The 27,177-nt window shown below is 40.4% G+C and overlaps 1 protein-coding gene across 1 annotated transcript; it reads left to right on the plus strand.

Moving 5' to 3' along the window:
- The first annotated feature begins 2,293 nt into the window (after window positions 1-2,293).
- Window positions 2,294-24,272, plus strand: LOC121169649 (myosin-2). The gene is made up of 39 exons (XM_041000218.1): window positions 2,294-2,337; window positions 3,689-3,912; window positions 4,005-4,148; window positions 5,526-5,682; window positions 6,772-6,799; window positions 6,883-6,997; window positions 7,094-7,186; window positions 7,646-7,709; window positions 7,815-7,913; window positions 8,394-8,497; window positions 8,999-9,137; window positions 9,487-9,605; window positions 9,693-9,842; window positions 9,955-10,125; window positions 10,216-10,525; window positions 11,098-11,171; window positions 11,995-12,082; window positions 12,165-12,282; window positions 13,318-13,441; window positions 13,561-13,697; window positions 13,783-14,038; window positions 15,707-15,949; window positions 16,058-16,234; window positions 16,315-16,460; window positions 16,546-16,636; window positions 16,723-17,112; window positions 17,714-17,840; window positions 18,481-18,599; window positions 18,732-18,928; window positions 19,647-19,830; window positions 19,908-20,073; window positions 20,159-20,283; window positions 20,445-20,753; window positions 20,839-21,042; window positions 21,562-21,687; window positions 21,780-21,950; window positions 22,033-22,137; window positions 22,266-22,361; window positions 23,993-24,272. Exons 2-39 carry the CDS (start codon window positions 3,709-3,711, stop codon window positions 24,143-24,145), a joined length of 5,823 nt encoding a protein of 1,940 aa, XP_040856152.1. The 5' UTR covers window positions 2,294-2,337; window positions 3,689-3,708; the 3' UTR covers window positions 24,146-24,272.
- Window positions 24,273-27,177: the final 2,905 nt, after the last annotated feature.

Raw genomic sequence — 27,177 nt, forward strand, 5'->3', positions numbered from 1 at the left:
AGTTTCTTATTTACATTTAAAAATGTTATATGAGATTGCTCCAAAAAAGTTTGTGGAGAAACTGAATTAAAAATGTATTTTGGTGGGAAAAATATGTTCAAATCCCTGCATATATATATATATATATATTTTTTTTTTTTTTCCCATAATGTGCATCTTCCCTGAACTTTTCAAAGGCCCCTCATTTGGCTTCTACTGGCAGAAGAAGCATCCACTGAAGGAGTTTACAAACTGAGAAGACGGAATACATAACTGTGAGATGACTCAGAAGTGAAGATCATCTCAGTAACAGCATAAAAAGCACCCATGGCAGCTAGAATGGAGTAAGAAAATATTAGAATGATTGCTTGGGCTCTAAAACTGGTTGGTATCCTGGAGAAATTGGACCATCCTACAACAAAGCTGCCCAGGTAGTACTGCATCTGGAAAAGTTACAGATGCGCTAAGCTATGCTGATCCCTCCTCTCTGAGACTGGCTGCATCACGGGACGCAGAGGATGGGGGTGGGGCAGGGCCTTGGCTGCCCAGGGGTTCCTCCAGAAAGTGGCTTCCCCTAGGGCAATGGAGTTTGGCTGGGTACCCCTCTAATGCCGCAAAGAGGCAAGGATAATGGTGGCATCTGCCATGCCCTGAGTGGAGCCAAGGACTTGAGCAGCCTAGTCTGGTGCTGCCTACTGCAGTGAAGGGACCCCTGCAGTGATGAGGCGGGTTAACATTCCAGGCTGCCTGTGGCAGGGGAGCAAGCCAGCCAGGGCAAAGGGGCTGCAAGTCCGAGAAACTTGTATAGCTTGGAGTGAGAGCTCCAAATCCTAGATTTTGCAGGCACCTTTGTGTGTTTGCAATTGATTGTGCCCAATCTACCAACTGGTAGCTTTTGTTTGTTTGTTAAAGATTAGAGCTTTTCCAGCCTCTGAAATTTTTTATATGAAAAAGAATACAAATGAGTTAGAATTTTATTCTCATGATCCTAGCAAATTCAGCATCATGTTTTGTCAATAAAGGGGAACCGGGGGGGGGGCTGTAAAATAGAATTTCAACAGTTTTATGTTTTTATTTCCTTCCTACACAAAGACCTCCTGATGGTAATTATCAAGAACACAGATATTCTCTGCATCATTTAAATAGTTTTGATCAGGAAACGTGTGATACATCTAAATTATAAAGCTAGATACAAACAATTTTTGTGAAATACTATTCAGAACAAATTCTCCTCATACGTGTCAAAACCGATTTCATTTGTACACACTCAGTTTTTAGTTGTACCCTTAATACTGTGGATATTATTAATATCATCAAGACATACAAAGAAACAGCCTAACCAAATCTGCTCCAAATTGCTGCAGTACATTACACTAATACTGTCATTTTTTTTTCTTGGCATGTTCTGACATGAAAAATGTTGGGAGAACTCTCCAGAAGCATCTTTTCCTCCTAAACATTCTTTGCGTGTTCTTACTGCAGGCAAGCTGCATGAGTAGGGGTCTGAGGAATGGTGTGTTGTGTAAAGTGTGGGGAGAAGTGAAAAGGCAGGAGAGCATGCAAATTCCAAGACTGTCATCATATTGGAACAACCGAGAGAAGACTTTCTCCCTTTTCAAAGTGTTGAAAACACATAATTTAATTTGGCAGGGTTGAAAAGAAAAGATCAGCAGGTGAAAATTAACCCCCGGGAAATTAAATATTTGTATTTTTATTTATGTCACTTAATATGTGAAAAATGCAAAAATGATGCAATACAAGTGCGGCTGGTAGACTCAGCGAGGCCAAGAAGATGTTAAGAGAGAAGTCAGGTATCTTGGCTGCCCTGTCACTGCCTTTATCCACCAGCCTGAATCTTCTTTTCAGATCATCTTCTCAAATTATCCATAGGAGATTTATCCACATACTCAATAAGAAAACTATGTCTAATTATATCCAACCATTCTTAATATGAATGAGAATTATGCGGGGACGCTGGATTGCCAAGAGGTTTTTTGCCAAACAATTCCTTTTGACTTAAGAAAGAAGAGGCAGCTGCATTGTTTCCATAACTATCCATATAAAAAAGCCCTTGGAATGAGGCTGACTCGTCTTGCTTTAAAAAGCTCCAAGGTAAGTGGGAGCGCGCCACGGGTCTTTCAAGAAGGACACTGTCCACATCGCCCTGGGTCTGCTGCAGCTGCTAGCTCTGGTACCTTTCACAGCTAAGAATTCAGTTGCCTTCTGCTTACAACAACAAGTCAGACTTCACGTGGAATTTTAAAAAAATACTAAATATTTTAGTTAACTAACTGCTTTTCCTTTTTCTATTACAGGACCTTCTTTCTTCCAGGTTACATCTTCTCATTAACTAGCAAGGTAAGATCTGGACTAACCAGTCCCTGGAGTTAACTAGGGGAACCTCCTGGATGGGACTTCCATCACTGGGCACGTCTGGAGAAAGAGCTTGCCTCAGGACATACCTTCTAACAAGTGCACTTCTATAAAGGGGATGGAGAGACCGAGAAAAGAGGGAGGGATTTCCTGTGAAAACTGGGGACCCACCTTCATTTATGACTCCAGCAGTGGTGGAGTGACATTGCAGCAAAAGAATGCTTTATAATATAATGCCATTTTGTCTCTGAGGAGAAAAAAAAAATCTACACTCAGATCCTGCTGCAGAAAATCTCAAATTTAATTTTTTATACAAATATCTTGCTGTTGGGACTTGTTTAATAAACATAATACTCAATAAATAATAAAGGAAGTTTTTGGGACAATGCCTTTTCTTAAAAGATCTTGTAAAAGGAATGCTGTATGAAATTGAAACACTGGAATTTTCGCCATAATAATAATAATAGTAGCAACAATAGTATTACCTGCCTTATTGCTACACATAACATTTGTAAAGAGAGAAGCTGTTATAGCTGATTAGAATGAGTTTCAAGTAATTCGATCATGCAATAACTGCAGCAGCATTCTTTGCCAAACCTTTCACTCTATTGATACCACTGGGATCCTGAGATAATAGAATGGAGCAACTGGAGCCTGCCTTTTTTCAGGTGGAAATTTGAAAATGCAAGGGGGAGCCTTTGAGGTACAAGAATTAGGATAAGATTTGCTATAGTGGTTTAACAGGCTTAAATTGATTGAATTTAACATGCAAAAAATAATTATGATGAAGAAACTGACTAAGTACCCAGATAAGCAGAAAAAAATAAAAGCCAAATCACTGAACCTGAGCAACTCTGGCTGTACATATGAAGGAAATAAAATTATCTCATGTTACCTCGAAAGACACGGAATATTGTGACATTTACTAAGGGACATTTTATATGTAAACATACTATTTCAAGTTACTACTTTCTTAGTCCTGCTTTTAGCTTGTTGCTAAAGTAGCTTCAGTACGTCTCATGGGTTGTGAATGAGGAAAGGCAGGTATTATAATCCCTATTCTAAAGATGGGAACAGTGAGACTCAGAAGGGTCAAGTGACTCACCCAAGGTCACCGTCAACCAGGCAGCAGTATTGAGACTGTCACGCAGTCTTCTGAATAGGATGCAAGAGGGAAAGAGTTCTTGTGATGATTCTCATTTCACTGACTATGGCGGGGTGTATAGTGGACCTAGTGGAATTTCCAAACGGGCCCATACAGTGTCATCAATAGAAGGATTTGCTGGTATACCTGGCAGTCCAGATTCTCTAGCATGACATCTTTCATCTTCTTTAGGACCTGTGAGTTCAGCAGCCATGAGTGCAGACTCAGAAATGGCTGTTTTTGGGGAGGCTGCTCCTTACCTCCGGAAGTCTGAAAAGGAGCGCATTGAGGCCCAGAACAGGCCCTTCGATGCCAAGACCTCAGTCTTTGTGGCAGAGCCCAAAGAGTCTTTCGTCAAAGGGACTATCCAAAGCAGAGAAGCAGGGAAAGTGACAGTGAAGACTGAGGCAGGAGCGGTGAGTAGCAGCCCAGGAGTCTGTCCCATTCTACTGAGTGGCTGCTATTATTGTGTCACTCAGTGTAAGTGGTTATGTTTCCTGTTTACCAGACCCTCACAGTCAAGGAAGATCAGATTTACCCCATGAACCCTCCCAAATATGACAAGATCGAGGACATGGCCATGATGACCCACCTGCATGAGCCCGCTGTGCTGTACAACCTCAAAGAGCGTTATGCAGCCTGGATGATCTACGTGAGTGCCCCCTGCCAGTAGTCTTCATCATCATCACCGTATGCCCCACCAGCCCACTGCTTCCACGGTAACATAACTGGGCCATGACTTGAGAAATTAGTCGTGTCACTAGTGAAATGGCTCATAATTGCTCCTACAAGGCACAGCCACCAGTCAACACTACATCCTTGTCTTCCCATTAAAAGATGGGGAAGGCTAGGCTACTGTTATTGATTGAGACTGGGTTTGCTATGATTCTCTTGATGACACATTTGAGTGGTCATGGCTTTTATCTCGACTGTGTGCCTACACCTTTGCCTTTTGTGTCCAACTGCAGAATCATCCAGAGGGAAGACATTAAAATATGTTTAACACTTATTATTTTTTTAATCCACATTTTGGAAGAGTAAAGCCTTATCTTCCTCTCTCCAAAAATAGCAGCCATGAGGGTCTCAACTTCTCTGATCTATTCTACCTAAAATACAAACTCCTCAAGGAAACCATTCAACTTGCCCAGGCAGAGCCTGATTTCTGTGTTATTATTTCTTTCCCATCCAACAATACTGGCCATGTTTTTTCTTGATCTTTCACTCACATGACTGTCTCCTACTCGAGGTTTCTCAAGGACATCATTGCATTTATGTTTTCTACTGCCTTGCAGAAGCTGTGAACGATATATATTCAGTCAGTATTTGTGGACTGAACTTTCCACGTTACATTCATATTTTTGCATCACTTAGCCAGTGCTGATATTCAGCTTTGCCTTTACCAGTACACCTGGTATTTATGGTCACCCTCTGTCTCAATTGCTTGGTCTCTGTCCTAGACAAGCTGGTAAAGATTTCTGTAATTTCTGTGTTGTAACTATAATGTATCTACGTGATTTTTGTTCTGCCTCTTTATAACTCAAAACTAGTTTGCAAATACTTTTCAAGTGCTCCTGCAAACTTTTATGTTGCTTCTTAAAGTATCTGTATCATACTGCAAAAAGAGATTTATTAACATTCACCTTATTGTTGGGTACTTATGTTCATATTTACATTCTCTTAAATTTAAATTATATTAATGCCTCAAAAGAAACATCTGCCTGTTTTCTTTGAACAGTAAAAAGGTCACAATGCACACATTTTTTAAAAAACACATCCTTTTGGAGCAATCTGCTATATGAAATTCACTATTACAAACTCTGAGGGAAGCAATAAGAAATATGAATTGTGGTCCTTTCTTTCGAGGACTTTGCTACCTCATCAATTGAATCTGTCAGCTGGTTTCTATGCTGCCTTGGAGAAAGGCAGACTACTTGCTTAAAGTGATCCTTTTTGTTAAAATTCAATCCATAAGTGAATTGTCCAAAAAGCTGGGGAGACATTTGGGTAATTTTTTTTTTCTTTTGCACAGACCTACTCAGGGCTCTTCTGTGTCACCGTCAACCCCTACAAGTGGCTGCCGGTGTACAACCCCGAGGTGGTGACAGCCTACAGAGGCAAAAAGCGCCAGGAGGCCCCACCCCACATCTTCTCCATTTCTGACAACGCCTATCAGTTCATGCTGACTGGTGAGTGGCTCAACTGAATGCATTATATGTGTGTAACTTTTTAGAGAAGAACCATAGACATAGAGTGCAAGTAACCTGTACATAATTTTTTTGAGATGACCACCTTCTGGTTGAGACTGCTGTAGATGTGAGCAAGATGCTTGAGGGAAGATAATCTATATTATCCAACCAATTTCTACAATGTTCTAACTTTTAAAAGTCAATGGAGATTGGCCAGAGTTAGCTCATTTACTTTTGCATGATTCAGAAACTCAAATAAATTTGAGCATAAATATCCATATGTATATATATGCACTCACACTTACGCAATATACATATGAACTGAGCACATTGTTAGAAGAGGAGCAGGAGGAGGAAGAGGAAGAAGATGAAAGGAATTTGCCTCTTTGCTTTTATCCTGAATCAAATAAACTATGGCCAATGAACATCTGTGTTAAGGATGGCAAGATACCATGGCTCTTTGCCCAGAATCAATCTAAACAAGCTGAAGATCCTGAAGTCTATCTAATAGCAAGATAGTTATGTAGTAAATCTGCTTCTCACAATATTTCATGTGGTACAATTTAAGGTACTTGTAACAGCTTGGAAGAGGGCTTACCGAAGACTATACTGACTCCTTTTCACATATTACCCTGTCTGATGCCCTCTTAAAAGTATCTTTATATGCAAAATAAATATGATACAACCTTAAATTGTCATCCAAACTCAAATGAAGAGCCAGGTCCACTCGTGGTATTTACTTAGTGGCAGAATATTAAAAAGAAGAGAAAATGGTGCTTCGGGAAAATATAGCCATGTGATTATCACTCTATGACTTTCAAATATTTCTTTCACTCTAGAAACTTTTTCTCAAATGAAACAGTTCTTGTAAGAGTGGATTATAAAAATAGATCAAAGTGGTGGTGTTGTGTTTGAATGGGTGTATGTTTGTTAAACCTGGAAGGAACAGTGAGAAGTAGGAAGATTATAAAAAAGGTGATAGACCTTGGGCCCACCAAACCTTGAGGATCATAAAACTCACTGAGAATATTATGAAGTTCCTTCAAACATAAGAAAATAATGTTAATTTTTCCATCATTTTTCTTGTAGACCGGGAGAACCAGTCAATCCTGATTACGTAAGTAGATTTTACATTTACTTTTCACGGCTGTGACTGTGACCACCTTGACAACCCCATCTGATTTAATTTTCTTTTGATAGCGGAGAATCCGGGGCTGGGAAGACTGTGAACACCAAGCGTGTCATCCAGTACTTTGCAACAATTGCAGTCACTGGGGACAAGAAGAAGGAGGAACCTACCTCTGGCAAAATGCAGGTGAGTGTGATTGCCATGCGCGAAATACAGGCCCCATGGAAATGTCTGGAAGGAAATTTCAGGATCCCAGTTGAAGAGCTGCTTTTGTTTTTGCAGGGGACACTGGAAGATCAAATCATCAGTGCCAACCCTCTGTTGGAGGCCTTCGGTAATGCCAAGACTGTGAGGAATGACAACTCCTCTCGTTTTGTAAGTCTCTTGGACAGTAGGATGGACACTGTTGACTAATGAAAATTTATGGGATTCTATGAATATATTCTCTGCATCTTTTGCATTCACATTATATTACACTGTGGCTCTTTTCCCCTGAGCATGAAATAACGTGGATCAAAGCCTGTGCTAAAAGACATGTGACCCTTTTCCTGAGTTCTCTCTTATCTGTCACTATCTACAATTATTTAGAATTGCTAAAATTCTATTTTTAATTAAAATAATCCTAAATGATTAGGGGGTACAATGAGTAGTTCTGATAAATGTATGCATTATTAAATGATTAAATCAAGCTAATTAATGTATCATCACCTCACAATTTCTAAATCAAAGATAAAATTTTTTACTGACAAATAGGAGGACATATTTTTATACCTGCTACAAATAAATGGGAGATTGGTTTAACACCCTAGTATTAATATTAGTTTCCCTTTCTAGGGTAAATTCATCAGAATTCACTTTGGAACTACAGGAAAGCTGGCTTCTGCAGATATTGAAACATGTAAGTTATCTTTGAAAATTGTTTCTTTTGAGCTATAAACCTGACCCAAAATTACATTTGTATGGCTCATAAATGTTTACATGTTTTATGTTTGTTTCCCTTTAGATCTGCTAGAGAAGTCTAGAGTTACTTTCCAGCTTAAGGCTGAAAGAAGCTATCATATTTTTTATCAGATCACATCAAACAAGAAACCGGAACTAATTGGTAAGAGATTCCCTTGCAGAATTATCAGTCCAACATCTCTCATTGCATTGTCAAATCCATCTGAATTTTTTCTTGAGTTCATATGTTACTTTATTTTTAGAAGATTCTTTGCAGGTTTGATAACACTTTATTTGTGCTCATTACACAAACACATTAGAAAAAAAAAGAAAAAAATTAAAATGATACTACCGGTTTCTACTACTATGATATTACCACCATGAAAACTTGGATGAATATCATTCTTATTTTTATACATGTATCTTCACATATACAAGGCATACATAATAAGAAGTACATAACTTAAATCGTAGTTGTACACTCCTCTGTAGCTAACTTTTGATTTCAGAAGTAATACATCATAGTTTTGTCTATCTAAATAGAAAAGCTTCACATTATTGTTTCTGATAGTTGCATGGCATTCTGCTCCATAGCTAAGCAAAATTTATTCAATCATCTCCCTGATTTGTTTCATGTTTTTAGAAATGCTTCTGATTACTACAAACCCGTATGATTACCCATTTGTCAGTCAAGGGGAAATCAGCGTGGCCAGCATTGATGATCAGGAAGAACTGATGGCCACAGATGTAAGTATAATATAAGAAAATTAGAATTATTATGTTGAGTTAATGCAATGATCTGTCCAGATGAATATTCAGTCTCTAGAAGTAAAAGCAAAGAGAGACTCAAGAAAGACAAATGTGCATGTTCCTACTGGAGTCGATCAAAAAGACTAAGATGTGCCCCAACAGCATTTTACTTTTTCATAATAGTCTTATGAATAGTTACCATTCCTACACCTCTAAAAGGTTGCCTTGCCCACACCACCAGTTCTCAAGATAATCAATTCCTTAGGTCACTGTGCTTGTTCTCTGTCCTAAGTTTGCTTTTTGAATCTTAAGAAGATAAACATGAGCAATTCTACCACCTTTGGTTTACCAAGGTTCTCCACACTCAATCTAATGGGTCCTTGCCCTCCATTAGTCTTGGTGGTTTGAGCCTATGATTCAGGAGTGGAAATATAAGCTATTAATACTAAGTGAGTGTACCCTATAATCTAACAGCTATCTTGTTGGCTATATTGACAGAGTGCTATTGATATTCTGGGCTTTACTAATGAAGAGAAGGTCTCCATTTACAAACTCACGGGGGCTGTGATGCATTATGGGAACATGAAATTCAAGCAGAAGCAACGTGAAGAGCAAGCTGAGCCAGACGGCACAGAAGGTACCAACTGACTCCTTCACCTGCTTTTGTGTTTGTCTGAAAATCACATATTTGTTATTCAAGAAGTTTCCCTTGGAAGATAAATTCACTTTTAAGAGTCTGGTTTTAAAGTACATCTAATAATATGACACGTGAAGCATGGGCATTAGATGTATGTTTCCTATAATTACAAATTCTGGAGTGCATAATTAAAATCTTGGACATAGTGGGAACGTGGGCAAGAATACTTGATAATGCACATTACGTATTTGTGCATCCACAGAATGTATGCAGCTTAAAACAGGCCTTAAGGAAGTGGATTTTCAATGGCAATAGCACTGTTCATTCCATCCTTTATTTTTTCATTCAGTTGCTGACAAGGCAGCCTATCTCCAAGGTCTGAACTCTGCTGACCTGCTGAAAGCCCTCTGCTACCCCAGGGTCAAGGTCGGCAACGAGTACGTCACCAAAGGGCAGACTGTGGAGCAGGTAGGTACAAAACTCAAATTCATTAGAAGAGTGAAAGCATTCCATAATTCTCAAATAATTTCCTGAGACATAAATTTGTCTTTCAAGGTCATCAATGCAGTGGGTGCTCTGGCCAAAGCCATGTATGAGAAGATGTTCCTGTGGATGGTGACCCGTATCAACCAGCAGCTGGACACCAAGCAGCCCAGGCAGTACTTCATCGGGGTCTTGGACATTGCAGGCTTTGAGATCTTTGATGTGAGTTGTTTGGGTAAATGACCAAAAAAAAAAAAATCCCCCTACTTAGATCTGTTTTACCAAATCGCCAGTGGATTTTCCAAACTCACACTCTGGTGTTTGAAACCCTCAGTTCAACAGCCTGGAGCAGCTGTGCATCAACTTCACCAACGAGAAGCTGCAACAGTTTTTCAACCACCACATGTTCGTGCTGGAGCAGGAGGAGTACAAGAAGGAAGGCATCGAGTGGGAGTTCATTGACTTTGGGATGGACCTGGCTGCCTGCATTGAGCTCATTGAGAAGGTATCCTATTCCACCCACTCTTACACTCTCTGATGTTCATTAATACTATTTAGATTTACCCACATGTGTTCTGCATTGCCTCCCTTCAAGCCCATGGGCATCTTCTCCATCCTGGAAGAGGAGTGCATGTTCCCCAAGGCCACAGACACCTCCTTCAAGAACAAGCTGTATGAACAGCACCTAGGCAAGTCTGCCAACTTCCAGAAGCCTAAGGTGGTCAAAGGCAAGGCCGAGGCCCACTTCTCCTTGATCCATTATGCGGGCACCGTGGACTACAACATCACTGGCTGGCTGGACAAGAACAAGGACCCCCTGAACGAGACTGTGGTGGGGCTCTACCAGAAGTCTTCACTGAAAACTCTGGCTTTCCTCTTCTCTGGAGCTCAAACTGCTGAAGCAGGTAATGCTCCCAAGTGCAGGTATGACATGTGATACTGAATTGAGTTTGGTGATCTGGCCATGGCAAGGGGAGAGCTGCAGGCCTAATCGCCTGTTCTTCCATGGACTGAATATGGAGACTGCATTATGATTAAGAATTTGCAGTTCACCCACTTCTGACAAGAACCCTAAAAGCGTCAGAGAGGAAACACCAGCTTCAGAACCAACAAAAATCCCTTTAGCTTCCATGATTTCTGATTCTTCCTTCAGATCTTCTGGATACTGAGTATCAAGGGAGGGAATTATTTCAGGTGACAGAGTGACAACAGATTTTGAAGTTTATAAATGTCCCAGTAGTGGGCAGTCCCTCTTCAGATGCTAAAGTGAATGCCTTTTACTTCAGTTCCCAGAGGGGGAATGGATTATGCAAAAATTGATGCAAGCGCAGTGAAAAAAGAACACTCGAACACAGGGGTCAATTGAGTGGGAAACATGTCATATCTACTGGGCACAGAAAGCAGAAAACAGGAAAGCTGTAACCCTATTCATTCAGAATTGTGTTTGAATAACAACTTTTCTTCTTTTTTCCCCCAGAGGCCAGTGGAGGTGCCAAGAAAGGTGGCAAAAAGAAGGGTTCTTCTTTCCAGACTGTGTCTGCCCTTTTCAGAGTAAGGAAGATATTATTTTTGACATGCACCTATTTCTTGGACAATTTACTTTTAAAAGCACAATATCTGCCTTCCATGAATTGTTTAGGAAAGGACTGAAAGTGACAACTTTTGTTGACACAACTTTGGAAAGAGGGTGGTTAATTACTTAGGAATGATAAAATCATCTGCTATGCTAAATCAAGCCATGAAGAATACTGCATAGGACATTTTATAACATTTAACACCATACTGTGCCATTCATAATCAAGTTAAGTCATTAAAAAAGGAGAGTGACATATATTCAGAGAAACTGCACAAAGGCATTAAGGCTACTGTATCTAGCCACAATGAACCTAAGATGGTATCTTTGCTCTTAATCCAGATTTTAAATGAATGTATTCTCTTATGAATATGTGCTAAAAATGCATAGAGTTTGAAACAGGAGTATGCTTATGAGAAGATGCCCAAGTATGGATGAAGCTCTCCTTTTCCTACTGTAGAACCATGGCATTTAGTAGAAGCAAGTGTGACCATCCAGTCTTGTTCATGGACGTGAGTGGGAATGGAGCAGAGTAGGAAAAAAGGTGTTGCTGGTGTAAACTGAATAGAAACACATGTCAGGCTGTTTGGAATGCATAACTCTTGCTAAGCAAAGTATGGAGAGATACACCAAGGCAGACACTGCCTCTCAGGAGGTGCATTCGAGGTGCTACTTCCAGTGGAAGTATCCCATACTGCTTATGAGTCTCTGCTACAGGCACTGATGACACAGACATGACCAGTGACTCTTAACCATGTTGGCAATCAGAGTTAATAGAATTTTTCCTGCATGGGTCCACAGGAGAATCTGAACAAGCTGATGACCAACCTGAGGAGCACTCACCCCCACTTCGTACGGTGCATCATCCCCAATGAAACCAAGACTCCTGGTAAGATACTTGTGATACCCACACAAGCCCCTGTGTGTCTGCTGGCTTCCATGACCTATGGCTTGTGTGTGCTTCCTCTCAGGTGCCATGGAGCATGAACTGGTCCTGCACCAGCTGAGGTGCAACGGTGTGCTGGAGGGCATCCGCATCTGCAGGAAAGGATTCCCAAGCAGAATCCTCTACGCTGACTTCAAGCAGAGGTCAGAATCTCCTAATTATGACACATGTTTTAGTTTAGTATGAACAGATTTGATGAAGTTATGAGAAGCATGCCCCTATTTGTTACTTTTAATTTGTCACAAAATAAGAAAAAAAATTGCAGGTCTCAAAATATTCTTAAGTGACATTTTAAATACTGTGAATAATTTTTAATGGCTTTGCCAAGCTCAGCCTAGCTCACTGATGTACTCACTAATTCTGTAACTTTACTAACTGTGAGAACCCATTTTTTGTGCTTAACATATTTGGATTATCTCATAATTCCTCAGAAAAATCCAACACTGGTAAGACCCAATTTTGTAGAACAATAAGCTGAGTTTGAGAGAAACAACCATTTGTCCAACATCACACAATGAGTAAGAGGTTGAGTTAGGAATTCTTATACATGCATAGGGACAAATCAGTCATTTTCTGGTATTTCCTTGAATGCCATCCATCTATTTTTCTCACACATTATTTTCTCAGTAAGAGAGGACATGTCACCATCACAGTTCCTCTGATCCTTTTTCTCCTCCCTAGATGATGTTGGCAATCACAGAAGGGGCAGAGAGGACAGCTGCAGGAAATCTAGGTCTGGTGGACATGACGATGCTTGAGACATAAGGCATCCCTTGTTCTGATGCTAGGTGATGAGGGCAGTTCCCCATGCTGAATATCTATCTCGTCCCAGGTCTCTCAGTAACAAGTAACTTCCTTGGACTCAGTGTCTTAAAAAGAAGATGGATCTAGCAAGAATAACACACATTTTAACATCTTGATGTCAACAAGATGATAAATCTTGTCCTGAGAATGGGTTCTCATTAGGTGGAAAACAAGGTTGCAACAAGGATACAAAGTAAAAATAGATAAAAATTGATAGCTAATACTACAAGCATCAATGCAAATAATATCTTCACTGTGAACACAGAATTATCAGTCATATGAAGCCTCTGATTTTAAAACATGGATCATTTAATGTTTAGCTATTATTGGTGTCATCACTAAATCAAGTTTTACAAAGCTATCTACTTTAATAGATACAAGGTGCTAAATGCAAGCGCTATCCCTGAAGGACAATTCATCGACAGCAAGAAGGCTTCTGAGAAGCTCCTTGGGTCCATCGACATTGACCACACCCAGTACAAATTTGGTCACACCAAGGTACTCTTATTCTCTACATCTCCCCTGATGGGATGTAGCCCATCTCTGTCCTAGCTGTGTCTGTCTCCCTCCCTTTGTTCTTCACATAAAGTTTCTGAATCACAACTGTCTGGGCACAGGTCTTTTTCAAAGCTGGTCTCCTGGGGCTCCTAGAGGAGATGCGAGATGACAAGTTGGCCCAGCTGATCACCAGAACCCAGGCCATGTGCAGAGGGTTCCTGGCAAGAGTGGAGTACCAGAAGATGGTGGAGAGAAGGTATTCATGAAGAGAAGTTACTCAACCTCATCAGCCTTTTCATCCTGCTTCCTGCTCTAATCTGACATCTCTTTCTGTATCACAGAGAGTCCATCTTCTGCATCCAGTACAATGTCCGTGCCTTCATGAACGTCAAGCACTGGCCATGGATGAAACTGTTCTTCAAGATCAAGCCCCTGCTCAAGAGTGCGGAGACCGAGAAGGAGATGGCCACCATGAAGGAGGAGTTCCAGAAAACCAAAGAAGAGCTCGCCAAGTCAGAGGCAAAGAGAAAGGAACTGGAGGAAAAGATGGTGTCACTGCTGAAAGAAAAAAATGACTTGCAACTGCAAGTTCAGGCTGTGAGTTGGGGGACCACCATGGGCATCAGTAATCAAGACTCAAGTGATAGAAATCTGTCCATCAACGGCAGTGAATAGGTCACCAGCTTAGAAAGTCACCTGCTGGAGAAGATTATAACACTCCCATACATTCCTCGAGGCCCATACATTTCATCATTGTCCCAACCAACACCAAGGCAATGAGACAAAACTGCCTGACAGAATAACTTTATAAAACCATTCTGAACAACTTTATAAAATCATTCTGAACAACTTTATAAAACTATAGGATATGACTTATTTTCTCATTGTAAATATCCTTCAAAATGCTTTTTAATATGAAACCTTATTTAATAATATATTGCTGAACTAATAGCATACAGTGAATGAATTTATTTTCCCTGAAACTTTCTTGAATTTATCTTAGATGTCCAGGGGTTTTAAATCACTATAGGGACAGCTGACTAATAGCACTATTCCACATCAAAACAGATTGAGTTATTGCTGGTTATTGATCTCAAAAACTCAGATGCTCTCTCTCCAGTTCATCTTCACAGTCAGTGCCCCATCATGTCATACCCAGATTTCTGCATCAGCATCTCTGTTGTTCTGCCCACCTCCCACTCACTTTTCTGCCATTCACCTGCTCATTGCTCACTTCTGGACCGCTGATTTTTGAACTGCCTCCATCAGCTTGGAAATGCAATTTTAAGACTCTTTCATTTGGGTCAAATTGAATTGGTCTGTATAATTTACTCATCATAAAGTCATATTTTTTTTTCTTTTAAGATTGAGCTCTACTGTCAACTTGGGGCAGTGTAATAATTCTTCTAAATTGCAGAAGGAAGAACACTCTTTTTTTTCCCCCTGCTGCTACTCCCTTCAAATACAATCTGAATTCTCTTTTGTTGTCCCCAGAAACTTACTAAGAATCTTTCTAATGCCATTGTATTCACTCTGTGATTCTACATTTCACAAAACTATAAAGGATCACTGAAAATATGGGTTTAATGTCTTCCTCCTCTCCTTCCTGCCCTGCCCCTCTTATTTGGAAAGGGCAGGTTGCAAGAAGTTTCTTGCTTACTTTGTGCCTCAACATGAATTTACAGCACCATGATCAGGATCATCTTCCAGTGCTACAAAGAAAAATATTTCTTTAATCTCTCCATCATGAATTTGTCTCACTAGAATGCTCCCCCATATTACTCCTTTTCCTTTTCCTAATAATTTGGTTTTACAATTCTAAAGCCTGCTCATTTTTCAAGGGACAACTATCGCTTTTCTCATGAAACCATTGCTGATCCATCTTCTGTGATTGCTTACGTATCCAATTGTATTCTATATTGAGGCAAATTGGGGAGATTAGCTTTCTAATCTACTATAAAATATACTCTTATAAAGCAACAGTATAACCACCAGTCCATTTTTGCTTCTCCAATTTGGAATACATGTTGTATGATGTAGGTGATCCATGAAACAAAAGTTCGTGCAGATAGTAAATGGGAGGGAGAAGGAGCAGGAGAGGGAAGAATCTGTATACCCACATAACTGTACCACGGAAAATAATAAAACAATAAAAAGAATAATAGAACAAACAATACATACAACCTGCTGTCAAAACGTACTCTGTTATCACTGTAAAGTACTTCATTCTATCTTCTGAATTTTGATTTTTGTTTCCAAATCAAGGAAGCTGAAGGCTTGGCTGATGCAGAGGAAAGGTGTGACCAGTTGATCAAAACCAAAATCCAGCTGGAGGCCAAGATCAAGGAGGTGACTGAGAGAGCTGAGGACGAGGAAGAGATCAATGCTGAGCTGACGGCCAAGAAGAGGAAGCTGGAGGATGAGTGCTCAGAGCTCAAGAAGGACATCGATGACCTTGAGCTGACCCTGGCCAAGGTTGAAAAGGAGAAGCATGCCACAGAGAACAAGGTAGAAAACACACATGTAGAAAGGTTGTGAGTTTCTAGCACAAAATAAAACACAGAACTGAATCTGTCAAAATGTAATACTCAGTCCTAAGTCTTATTACTTCCCAAGGTGAAAAACCTCACAGAGGAGATGGCAGGCCTGGATGAAACCATCGCCAAGCTGACCAAGGAGAAGAAGGCCCTCCAAGAGGCCCACCAGCAGACCCTGGATGACCTGCAGGCAGAGGAGGACAAAGTCAACACCCTGACCAAAGCTAAAATCAAGCTGGAGCAGCAAGTGGATGATGTAAGTCTAGTGTTACCAGGAAATTATTTTCTTTTAAATGAAGCTAAGCACTCTGCCGGTTTGACATTCTTTACTTTCAGCTTGAAGGATCCTTGGAGCAAGAAAAGAAACTTCGCATGGACCTGGAAAGGGCTAAGAGGAAACTTGAGGGTGACTTGAAGTTGGCTCAGGAGTCCATAATGGACATTGAAAATGAGAAACAGCAACTTGATGAAAAGCTCAAAAAGTAAGCATGAGAGCTGTGCTTTTATAGATTTGTTTCTAGGGCTGGGTATGGGCTAAATCATTATCCTTTGCTACTCTCTAAAAAGGAAAGAGTTTGAAATGAGCAATCTGCAAAGCAAGATTGAAGATGAACAGGCAGTTGGTATTCAGTTGCAGAAGAAGATCAAAGAATTGCAAGTAAGTACATGATTTTCATCAGTCTGGTTCAAAGAGGCACAGGTGTGACATAAAGAAGCTGAGTCTGTGTTTTTCTCGGCTTCCAGGCCCGCATCGAGGAGCTGGAGGAGGAGATTGAGGCTGAGCGGGCCTCCAGGGCCAAGGCTGAGAAGCAGCGCTCTGACCTCTCCCGGGAACTGGAGGAGATCAGTGAGCGCCTGGAAGAAGCTGGTGGGGCCACGTCCGCCCAGATCGAGATGAATAAGAAGAGGGAGGCTGAGTTCCAGAAAATGCGCAGGGACCTGGAGGAGGCCACCCTGCAGCACGAAGCCACAGCAGCCACCCTGAGGAAGAAGCACGCAGACAGCGTGGCTGAGCTTGGGGAGCAGATTGACAACCTGCAGCGGGTCAAGCAGAAGTTGGAAAAAGAGAAGAGCGAGATGAAGATGGAGATCGATGACCTTGCTAGTAATGTAGAGGCCGTGTCTAAAGCCAAGGTACTACAGGTCCTGAAAAAGTATTATTCCTGACAATAATCCACTATGAACACATCCATTGGCACAGAACAGTTCAAACTCATTAAGTTGTTATTCATGATAATCTAGAGACATAAGCAGAAATAATATTAGCGTTTTCATGATTTCCATTATATAAGTGGATGAGCATACATACAAACATCCTTATTCACATTGTCCCCATCACACCATCTTTAAACTGGGTCATCTGTGTTCTCCCAGTCCCCAAGTGAAGAACGCAACTCTTTAATATTTGCAATTATCCAATAGGTAATATTTCAGTGCATATAAAAACAATGAAGTATTTCTGAATATGTTGTTCTGTAAATCAACCCCGCTATTCTCAGCAGATCTCACAATTTGGACCCTATTTCTAAGTTTTTCTGTCAATACTAAAGTTTCATGAATAATTTTCATAAAGTAGAAACAGTTTCTTATATACCGCACTAAACATAGGAAAATTTAATTTATTTGATGCAGGAGAATTAATATTTTATCTTCCACTTTTGGATCAAGCATAGCTACTGTGAAGATTATTAGCTTGAAATGCCTTCCTTGACTTCATTGCCGTTTTGTCCACCAGGGAAACCTGGAGAAGATGTGCCGCACCCTAGAGGACCAAGTGAGTGAGCTCAAATCCAAGGAGGAGGAGCAGCAGAGGCTGATCAACGACCTGACGACCCAGAGGGGCCGCCTGCAGACCGAGTCTGGTAATCCTGTTCTCCTCTGCACTCTCAGTGGGGACGCTGTGGTGAGGAACAAATGATTGGGTGATGTGAGAACCTAATAAAAGCAGCTGGGAACAAGTGTGATTCCCTGAATGGCTCCGACTCTCATCCTGTGTGCCATTTGAGGACAATGCTGGAGATGAAGATGGACCATGCTTGGTTCCAGAGAGTTCTTGAGGAGTTGTCCACAGAGGGGATGCTGGCATGTGGGGTCATCCAACACAGGCATCAGGCTTCTGCTACAGACTGAATTCCTTTTTATTTATGTCAGCATGAAGTTAATTCCTAATTGGAGTAGTAGACAGCCCCATCTCTCTCCAAAGTCAGAAAGAACTGGTATTATGTAGAATTAGATCATTCAGCTCCCTTGGAAAAGTTCTCACTGGATTTTTCTCGATGTCATAAAACTGAAAGAACCAGTTATGAGAAAAATAATAAGAATATAAGCTGGGACCATTCATTTAGGTTCACATGTAAGTTTTTCCATAGAAACCCGGAAATGGAGAAGTCAATCATCTGAACACTCAAGCTGAGGGGATGAAAGTTAAAGTGGATTTCTACCATAGCCTTGCAAAGTTTTTCCTTTATTTTCAAACATGATGGCATGTCTCTCATCTACCAGGTGAATTTTCACGCCAGCTTGATGAAAAAGAAGCTTTGGTGTCTCAGTTATCAAGAGGCAAGCAAGCATTTACTCAACAGATTGAGGAACTGAAGAGGCAACTTGAAGAAGAGATAAAGGTAAAGACATATATTATTCAAAGATGGATTTTTTTCTCATCAATCCATTAAATGAACATTGAAACAGTTTTAAGTTTTAAGAATTACATACTTAAATATCCAGCAAACTTAAGGCACTAACTACCTCCACAGGCCAAGAACGCCCTGGCCCACGCCCTGCAGTCCTCCCGCCACGACTGTGACCTGCTGCGGGAGCAGTATGAGGAGGAACAGGAATCCAAGGCTGAGCTGCAGAGGGCAATGTCCAAGGCCAACAGCGAAGTTGCCCAGTGGAGGACCAAGTACGAGACGGACGCCATCCAGCGCACGGAGGAGCTGGAGGAGGCCAAGTATGTTCACAGATGTGAGAAAGCTTGATTAGAAAGCTACTATCAGTCAGAAAATTATTCCACAAATATTCATTGATTAGCTTCTATTTTCTAGTCACTATCAGGCTCTGAAATTAAGATACAAATACAGCCAATGTCGTCCTTTGGCCTTCTAGCTTAAAATCTAAGGAAATGAAGACTAGTAAAATGATTTACACAGAAATTAGAGGACTTCTTGGTGTTTGTGAAGCATACCAAGCTCATCACTCTTCCCCTGGCTTGCACCTGCTATTCACATTTCTGAAATACCCTCTCCTCAGGATCTCCTTCCACTTTTCTTTCTGACTTCTTTTAGATCTTTACTAAAATGTTATCTCTTCTGGAAAAGCTTCACAGAATGCCTAGAGTAGTTGCTCATCACTTACTTTATTTTACTTTTCTTCATTACAATTACATATCTGCAAGACTATACATCTCCTAAACTGATTACTTTTCCCTCAATTTTAAATAAGCATCATGAGGTGGGGCCTTATTTTTCTCAGTAACAGCTTTGTACCCAGTTCTGCCTCATAAAAAGAGATCATCAATACTTGCTGAGCAAATTGATGGATGGATGGATGAAGTGGATGGTTGGATGGATGGATACTTTAAAAGGAAGCTTCCAATACTATGCAGTATAGTACAGTTCCTAATGCATGGTATGGATCATCATTCTCTAAAAACATCTGTAACCTTCTAGGAAGAAGTTGGCCCAGCGGCTTCAGGCTGCTGAGGAACATGTGGAAGCCGTGAATGCCAAATGTGCCTCCCTTGAGAAGACGAAGCAGCGATTGCAGAATGAAGTGGAGGACCTCATGCTAGATGTGGAGAGGACAAACGCTGCCTGTGCCGCCCTGGACAAAAAACAAAGGAACTTCGATAAGGTATTTCCTGAAGCATCCTCTGCCCTTCACTGTGTTCCTCTGGCCTTCACTGAAGGTAACCAGTCTTGATGTTTCAGATCCTGGCAGAATGGAAGCAGAAGTATGAAGAAACTCACGCTGAACTCGAGGCCTCCCAGAAGGAGTCCCGCTCCCTCGGCACTGAGCTATTCAAGATGAAGAATGCTTATGAAGAATCCTTGGATCAGTTGGAAACCTTGAAGCGGGAGAACAAAAACTTGCAGCGTGAGTTTCTTTCACTTTCAACACTATGCATGACTTTTCTCATGCCTCAGCTGTTTGATCAAATTCCAACCTTTCTCAACAACAGAGGAGATTTCCGACCTCACGGAACAGATAGCAGAGGGAGGAAAACGTATCCATGAACTTGAGAAAATAAAGAAACAAGTGGAACAAGAAAAGACGGAACTTCAAGCTGCCTTGGAAGAAGCAGAGGTACTGGTGAAATTTTGCATGATAAACCAATAAATGTAGAAAGAAGTTAAGCCCATCCACATATGTTAAATAAAAAGATACACAGCCCCAAATTATTGGTGAACAGAAGGACTATAAAATGCTGCTACTGCCTTATTAATTTCACTTTCACTGTCATGAAGGCATCTCTTGAACATGAAGAGGGAAAGATCCTGCGCATCCAGCTTGAGCTGAACCAAGTCAAGTCTGAGATCGACAGGAAAATTGCTGAAAAGGATGAGGAGATCGACCAGCTGAAGAGAAACCACATTCGAGTGGTGGAGTCCATGCAGAGCACGCTGGACGCAGAGATCAGGAGCAGGAATGACGCCATCCGGCTCAAGAAGAAGATGGAGGGAGACCTCAATGAGATGGAGATCCAGCTGAACCATGCCAACCGCATGGCTGCTGAGGCCCTGAGGAACTACAGGAACACTCAGGGCATCCTGAAGGTAATGGGTCCAGGAAGTGTTCCCAGGAGGAAGGGATGATGGTAGCCCTGAGAAGGGGATGGCTCACAGATGGTTCTCTCCACAGGACACCCAACTGCACCTGGATGATGCTCTGCGTGGCCAAGAGGACCTGAAGGAGCAGCTGGCCATGGTAGAGCGCAGAGCCAACCTGCTGCAGGCTGAGATCGAGGAGCTGCGGGCCACACTGGAGCAGACGGAGAGGAGCAGGAAAATTGCAGAACAAGAGCTCCTGGATGCCAGTGAACGCGTGCAGCTCCTCCATACTCAGGTAGAATCTTTCTGAAGTCAATGTTTGTGTGTTCCAGAATATACAAGTCTGAAATTTTTAAGTGACATTCATGGTTTCCATTTCTACTAAACCTTCACTACATTATTAAGAACTCTTTCACTAATTTATTGGGAAAATTTGTTACCGATTCCTTTCTCCAGTGGTTTAAGATTTGCCTATATTCTGTTGAATTATTGTCTCTATTGATCCTCCTCATCAACGGAGGTATTTTGCTTTTGGGGAATGTTATGATCATCTGTCATTATTTTGGCTGTATGAATGGTCACATTGGTAAATGGTGGGTATAAAATTATAGTTATTACATCTATTCATAAGCTATGCAGTGAAAGCTGCTGCATCTGTTTTATTTACTTGTATAACACAACACAATTTTTTAATGTTAAAGGGTATTATTTGTATTTGACAATTCTTTAGTTGCTTTTTTTTTTCCAAGAAATAGTTGCCATAGTATCTACTTGGGCAACATGCTAAAAAAATATGTAACTTATATTTAACCAGAACACCAGCCTGATCAACACCAAGAAGAAGCTGGAGACTGACATTTCCCAGATCCAGGGAGAGATGGAAGACATCGTCCAGGAAGCCCGCAACGCGGAGGAGAAGGCCAAGAAGGCCATCACTGATGTGAGTTGCAGGTGCATTTCTCCATTGATCTGGCAGTGAGATTCTCTAACATCTGTGGCTTTTGTGACTTTCTTGGTGTATTTGCTAATAAGGCTGCCATGATGGCGGAGGAGCTGAAGAAGGAGCAGGACACCAGCGCCCACCTGGAGCGCATGAAGAAGAACATGGAGCAGACGGTGAAGGACCTGCAGCTCCGCCTGGACGAGGCCGAGCAGCTGGCGCTCAAGGGTGGCAAGAAGCAGATCCAGAAGCTGGAGGCCAGGGTGGGTCTCCCAATATCTACCTATTTCCACCTGCTTCCAATGCCTTACTGGATCAACCATTTAAGAGTCCATTTATCCGCAGGTGCGTGAGCTGGAAGGAGAGGTTGAGAGTGAACAGAAGCGTAATGTAGAGGCAGTCAAAGGCCTTCGTAAACATGAGAGGAGAGTGAAGGAACTCACCTACCAGGTAGGGCAGATGTTTCTATCTGCTAAGCACTCTTTCATCTACATGTGAAATATTTACATGTGATGATATAATCCATAGTCATAGATTTTATAAGTGAGGCCTTATTTATGCTTTCTAAAATGTTTCAGACTGAAGAAGATCGGAAAAACATTCTCAGGCTGCAGGATTTGGTGGATAAACTGCAGGCTAAAGTGAAGTCTTATAAGAGACAAGCTGAGGAAGCTGTAAGTATCCTTATGCTATGTTAAGAAAAGCTAATATAGCATTATATTCATTACCCATTGTGGTAACCAAATTGCTTACTTTACAGATGATTGTGCTTTTAAATAACTTTTGTACATTTCTGTACTTACTGCCTATCACTTATGTCAACTACTTGATTTTAGAATTTAACTTTGAGTTCATAAAGAAAAGCTAAAAAAGAAAATGAAGAAGCAGAAATGTCATAGGGCATATTTTCTGACAACTGTACAATAAAATTGTGAAACAATGAGCAAAAAACGAATACATTCACCCACATTTTAAAATCTAAACAAAATGAACTTTCTTAAATATTTTTGGGTTGCGTTAGAAGTAAAATACATAATTACGGCATCATTTATTAATCATAAGATTACAAAAAGACAGTACAAAATCCACAGAATATAGTCAAAGCTGTGCTCAGAGGCTAATTCATTCTTTTTTTTTTTTGTTTTGCTCATTCACTCTTTAAAGTGTTTTTATTTATGATCAAAACATTTAAGATTGAATAACCTGACAATACATTGAAGAAATTGTAAATAATAATTCTAAAGCAACAAAAAAGTACTGCTAAAATGAAGGCAGAAATGGGTGGATTAGAATGTTCTACTTTCTAATTTGAGTGTTTCAGCAATATTTAATAATTTCTGGGTAATTAATAAATGCAAGTGTAACTAGGTTAAAGAAAGAAAAAGGAGAATACAAACTCTCATCGTTAAAAGGGCAACCCACCCACATAGAGGGTTATTTTCTTTTTAAAAGATGTTAAATATAAATAGTATCACAAAGTGAAATCCTGAAGAAACCAGTTCGGTTTTCTGGGAGAATATGAATTAAGAAGTTGACTAAGTCACTTCAGAATGATTTCTGAAGTGAAAATGGAACCAGGTCCCAATAGAGCTTTCAATATTTCAAGGAACAGATAATCCCCAAGGTATGTAAGCTGTTGAAGAGCATGAGAAAAGATGGAAAGCTTCCCAATTCATGTTCAGAAGCTCACATAACCCTCATACCAAAATCTCTCCAAGGGACAACAGGAGAAAGAAACTAAAGGCTGTTTTTCCCATATCCATTGCTACAGCCAACAATAAACTGCTAAGTAGTAAAACCTGTACTTTATTAATGGAATTGTCTATCAGTGATTACATAGACTTAATTCTACAATGCAAGGGACACCTAGTATCAGGAAATATGTCAACAGAATCATTACATCCAAAGTGACAGGGAAAAAAAAGTGATCATCTTATGCTAAAATGACATGATAAAATTCAACATTTGTTTCAGTTTTAAAAAATTCATCCTTAATATGATAAAAAAATCTAACCCAAGTGAACAATTATCATTGTACAAAAAGCTTCAACAACTCTGACTTTTTAACATTCCTGCTATCTTCTTCAAATCTTGTTTTTTCTCTTACTCTAAATCTCTTCACTACATTTTCTTGCAAAAATAGGATTGTTATTATTTGTGAGGTACCAAGCCCCTCCAAAGTCATGAAATTAATTTCAGTGATAAGCAAAACTTAGGAGCTGGCAAGATTCTGCTTCTCCTTAGATGCCCAGTCCTTTCTTCTCTTAGGTCTACAGAACCTAGACAATTCTGTTTCTATTTTCAGGAGGAACAATCCAACACAAATCTATCCAAATTCCGCAAGCTCCAGCACGAGCTGGAGGAGGCCGAGGAGAGGGCTGACATTGCCGAGTCCCAGGTCAACAAACTGCGGGTCAAGAGCCGGGAAGTTCACACCAAAGTCATCAGTGAAGAGTGATCAAGACCTGAGGCTGTGGGATGTCTAAAGAGAGGCACATAATGTGAACTCTTTGGTCATTTCCCTTTGTAATTACTGTCTATTCTGCCCTATTACAAAGGAAATAAAAGAGCATAGGGTGCTTTGCAAACAATATCCTTTGGCTGATCTTGCCTTTCTCTCTCCTGAAACGATGCTAACGTTCAACTGGACACTAGGAAATACGTATGTGTCCACCTTTGTTTTAGGTCCGTAGAAATACTCTGACTAAAAGTGTGTTACGTATCAAAGAAGCCTGTTCTGATGAACAGAAATCTGGGCATTGTTTTAATTTCTAACGTTTCCTGATATCTGAGAATAACAACAGCAAAATCCTAGAAAGCTCTTGCTTCTCCTAATAGGAAACTAATTTTCCAGGACTATGTAATGGGTGGTTATAAAATATCATATTATTTTATGTAAGGAATTAAGATAGACATATATCATTAATTCTCCTTGCTGAATAATTGTTATCAAGGATCAAATGCCAACTAATCTAAATTAGCCAGATAATCTAAATTACAAAGATTTTCATCACCACTACCAATATTCTGTGTTCCTTGGGTAATGGATTTGATGTGAGATATGAACTTTCCCCCTATGAAAGCCACAAAGTGATTGTCAAGTCTGCACATACAGAGAATATTATTTTATATATTGTTCTGTAGTGTTAGTAAGCTACTGGCCTATGCTTCAAGACTTTATGATCTCTTATAAAATTATTTAACAAGCCACATGAAATGAATAACAGTATCTGTAAAATATGAATCTCAAAGCAGATTATTCAAATACAATATGCACATAAGAGTAAGTGTGAGTTTGGTGCAAAAAAAGTAGACATGGCAGCAATCCAGATCACTTAATGAAGTTTTCCTAGAGGATTGAGTTTTTAAATTGGGCACAGGAGAAACACAGCCAAAAATATAGCCTTCCTGGACAGCGTCAGGGAAAAGTAAATAGTAACTTCCTTCTGAATAGAAAGCAAGAGTATCTTGGCTTAAACAGAAGCAAGGGAGGATCATTTAAATTAGATACAAGAAAGTGATGTTCACAGGTAAACTGGATTCACACCGTTCCTCCGGCCTAAAGGTAGATGTGAAACTGCTCTTCTCAATGGGCTGGTCCTTCTGTTGTTTTGCTCCTGTCTCATCTGCAATGCTCAAGTGCCTCCTACCTTGGCAGAAATGACTAGACACAATGCCTCGTTGTCTATTGATTGGTCTATTTATCCACAGCAGGATGCAGAACGTCTTAAGATCGATACTGAGCCCTAGGGATAGAATTATTAGCTCTCTTCCTGAGACCCCTGACTGCATTTTGCAGATTCCAGACAAAGACACATAGATAGAAATTAGCAAAATGATGTACCTGGGTTGAAGGCAGGCTAACAGCTGGCTAGGGAAGCACCTCTCAGATGCACAGGCCCTGCAAGACCCTTCCTGGTGGCTCTAATGTATTCCAGATGCAAGTGTCAGCAAGCAAGCATGCCCAGTGCCAGTCAGGTGACCAGAGAGTTTTATGGAGAGTTTTTATTAGTAAAATGAAGAACATGTATTACATGGTCCCTTGCAGTACCAAAATCCTATGGCAGTTATAATCAGTATCTATAGAGAGCTGTTTTTGTAGGCAATTTATTTCCACTACTTTAAATGAAATATAGATGCAGAGATGAGAGGAAAACAGGATGCACTGGGTCCCAGGTCCTACAGAGATGTGAAGCCACAGAGAAAATAAGATGGACATTTTAAAATTAAAAATCCGAATTTCAAGTGTTGTATGTAAACAGAGCACAGAGTACATACCATGGGGAGCCAATAAGGGAAGTCATACAGGCTGTGTTCTGACAGAGAAATGTCATCTTTCTAAAACTTTCTAGAGTTTCATAGAAGAAACAAGATTGCACAAGCAACTTCCTTTTTTTTTTTTTTTTTTTTAAAAATGAGAAAACCAGGACATCTTTGCTCAGCAAAGCAATACAACCCAATTTCGGAACAAGTCTGAAGTGGGAGTGGAATGATCTGACAATGAATCAAAGGCGACCGGAGGAAACAAAAGAAGCTGTCTATCTTTGGCTAGTCTTCATAAAGCAAGCTTAAACATTAAATTTCCAAGCATCCTTGAAAAAGCACAATAAATTCTGGGAGTAAAAAATAAAATTATGCTATCTTGGGAGGACTCAACAATCTTTTTTGTAATACTCAGCTAAGAGGCAGAGATCTTCTCCCTGGTATAACACTGCAATTGTGCAGGCAATGGAAAGCACTTGCACAGGCAACTTGGTGAAACAGAAGAGCAATAGGCAACAAAGTCCAGGGATTCTTGGCCTTTGCTGTCTTAAAACAACACCTTACATTATTCCAAAGGCAGATCACTTTCAGATTTCCAACAACTCAAATTATTTATAGGAGATTGATTCATATACTTAACCCAATGTGAGAGGAAATATTTCTAATTATATCCAAACATCTTTAATATGAAGGGAATTAGGCTTGGAGACCTTCATTGCCAAAAAGGTGTTTTGCCAAATATGTTTTAAGAAAGAGGAGGAGGTTACGTGTTTTCCATATTTGATCCTATAAAAGTACCCTTGGAATGAGTATGACTTGTCTTTCCTCATAAAGCTTCAAGGTAAGTGTGTGTGAGGACAGGGCTCTGTCTGTGGGACAGAAGGGATGCCTGGCTGCCCGCATGCATGCCACACATCCTTGCTCCTTCTGTCCCTGGCAGCCCCGCCAGTGAAACATCAACTTACTCCGTGGCAATTTTAATTCGATCTTGTACTCTTCCCACTCATTTCCTGTTATCCATTCAGAATTATGCTATTATTGGGAACTGTTAGAATTTAATCGGAAGCCATCTGTTCTGTTTCTTACAGTTCTGACCCACTTCAATATTTCATCTCAGAGGTAAGCCCTGACTTTTTCCCCTGCTTCTTTACAGAGTGCAGGGAGTCTTCTGCAGGGGTTTGGACAGTGGTTGAGGGAAAGGGGATAAAAGGGGGTGAAGAGCACTTC

The sequence above is a fragment of the Ochotona curzoniae genome, unplaced genomic scaffold (genome assembly GCF_017591425.1).
Source record: "Ochotona curzoniae isolate NIBS_2020 unplaced genomic scaffold, NIBS_Ocur_1.0 scaffold_2453, whole genome shotgun sequence".
NCBI lineage: Eukaryota > Metazoa > Chordata > Mammalia > Lagomorpha > Ochotonidae > Ochotona > Ochotona curzoniae.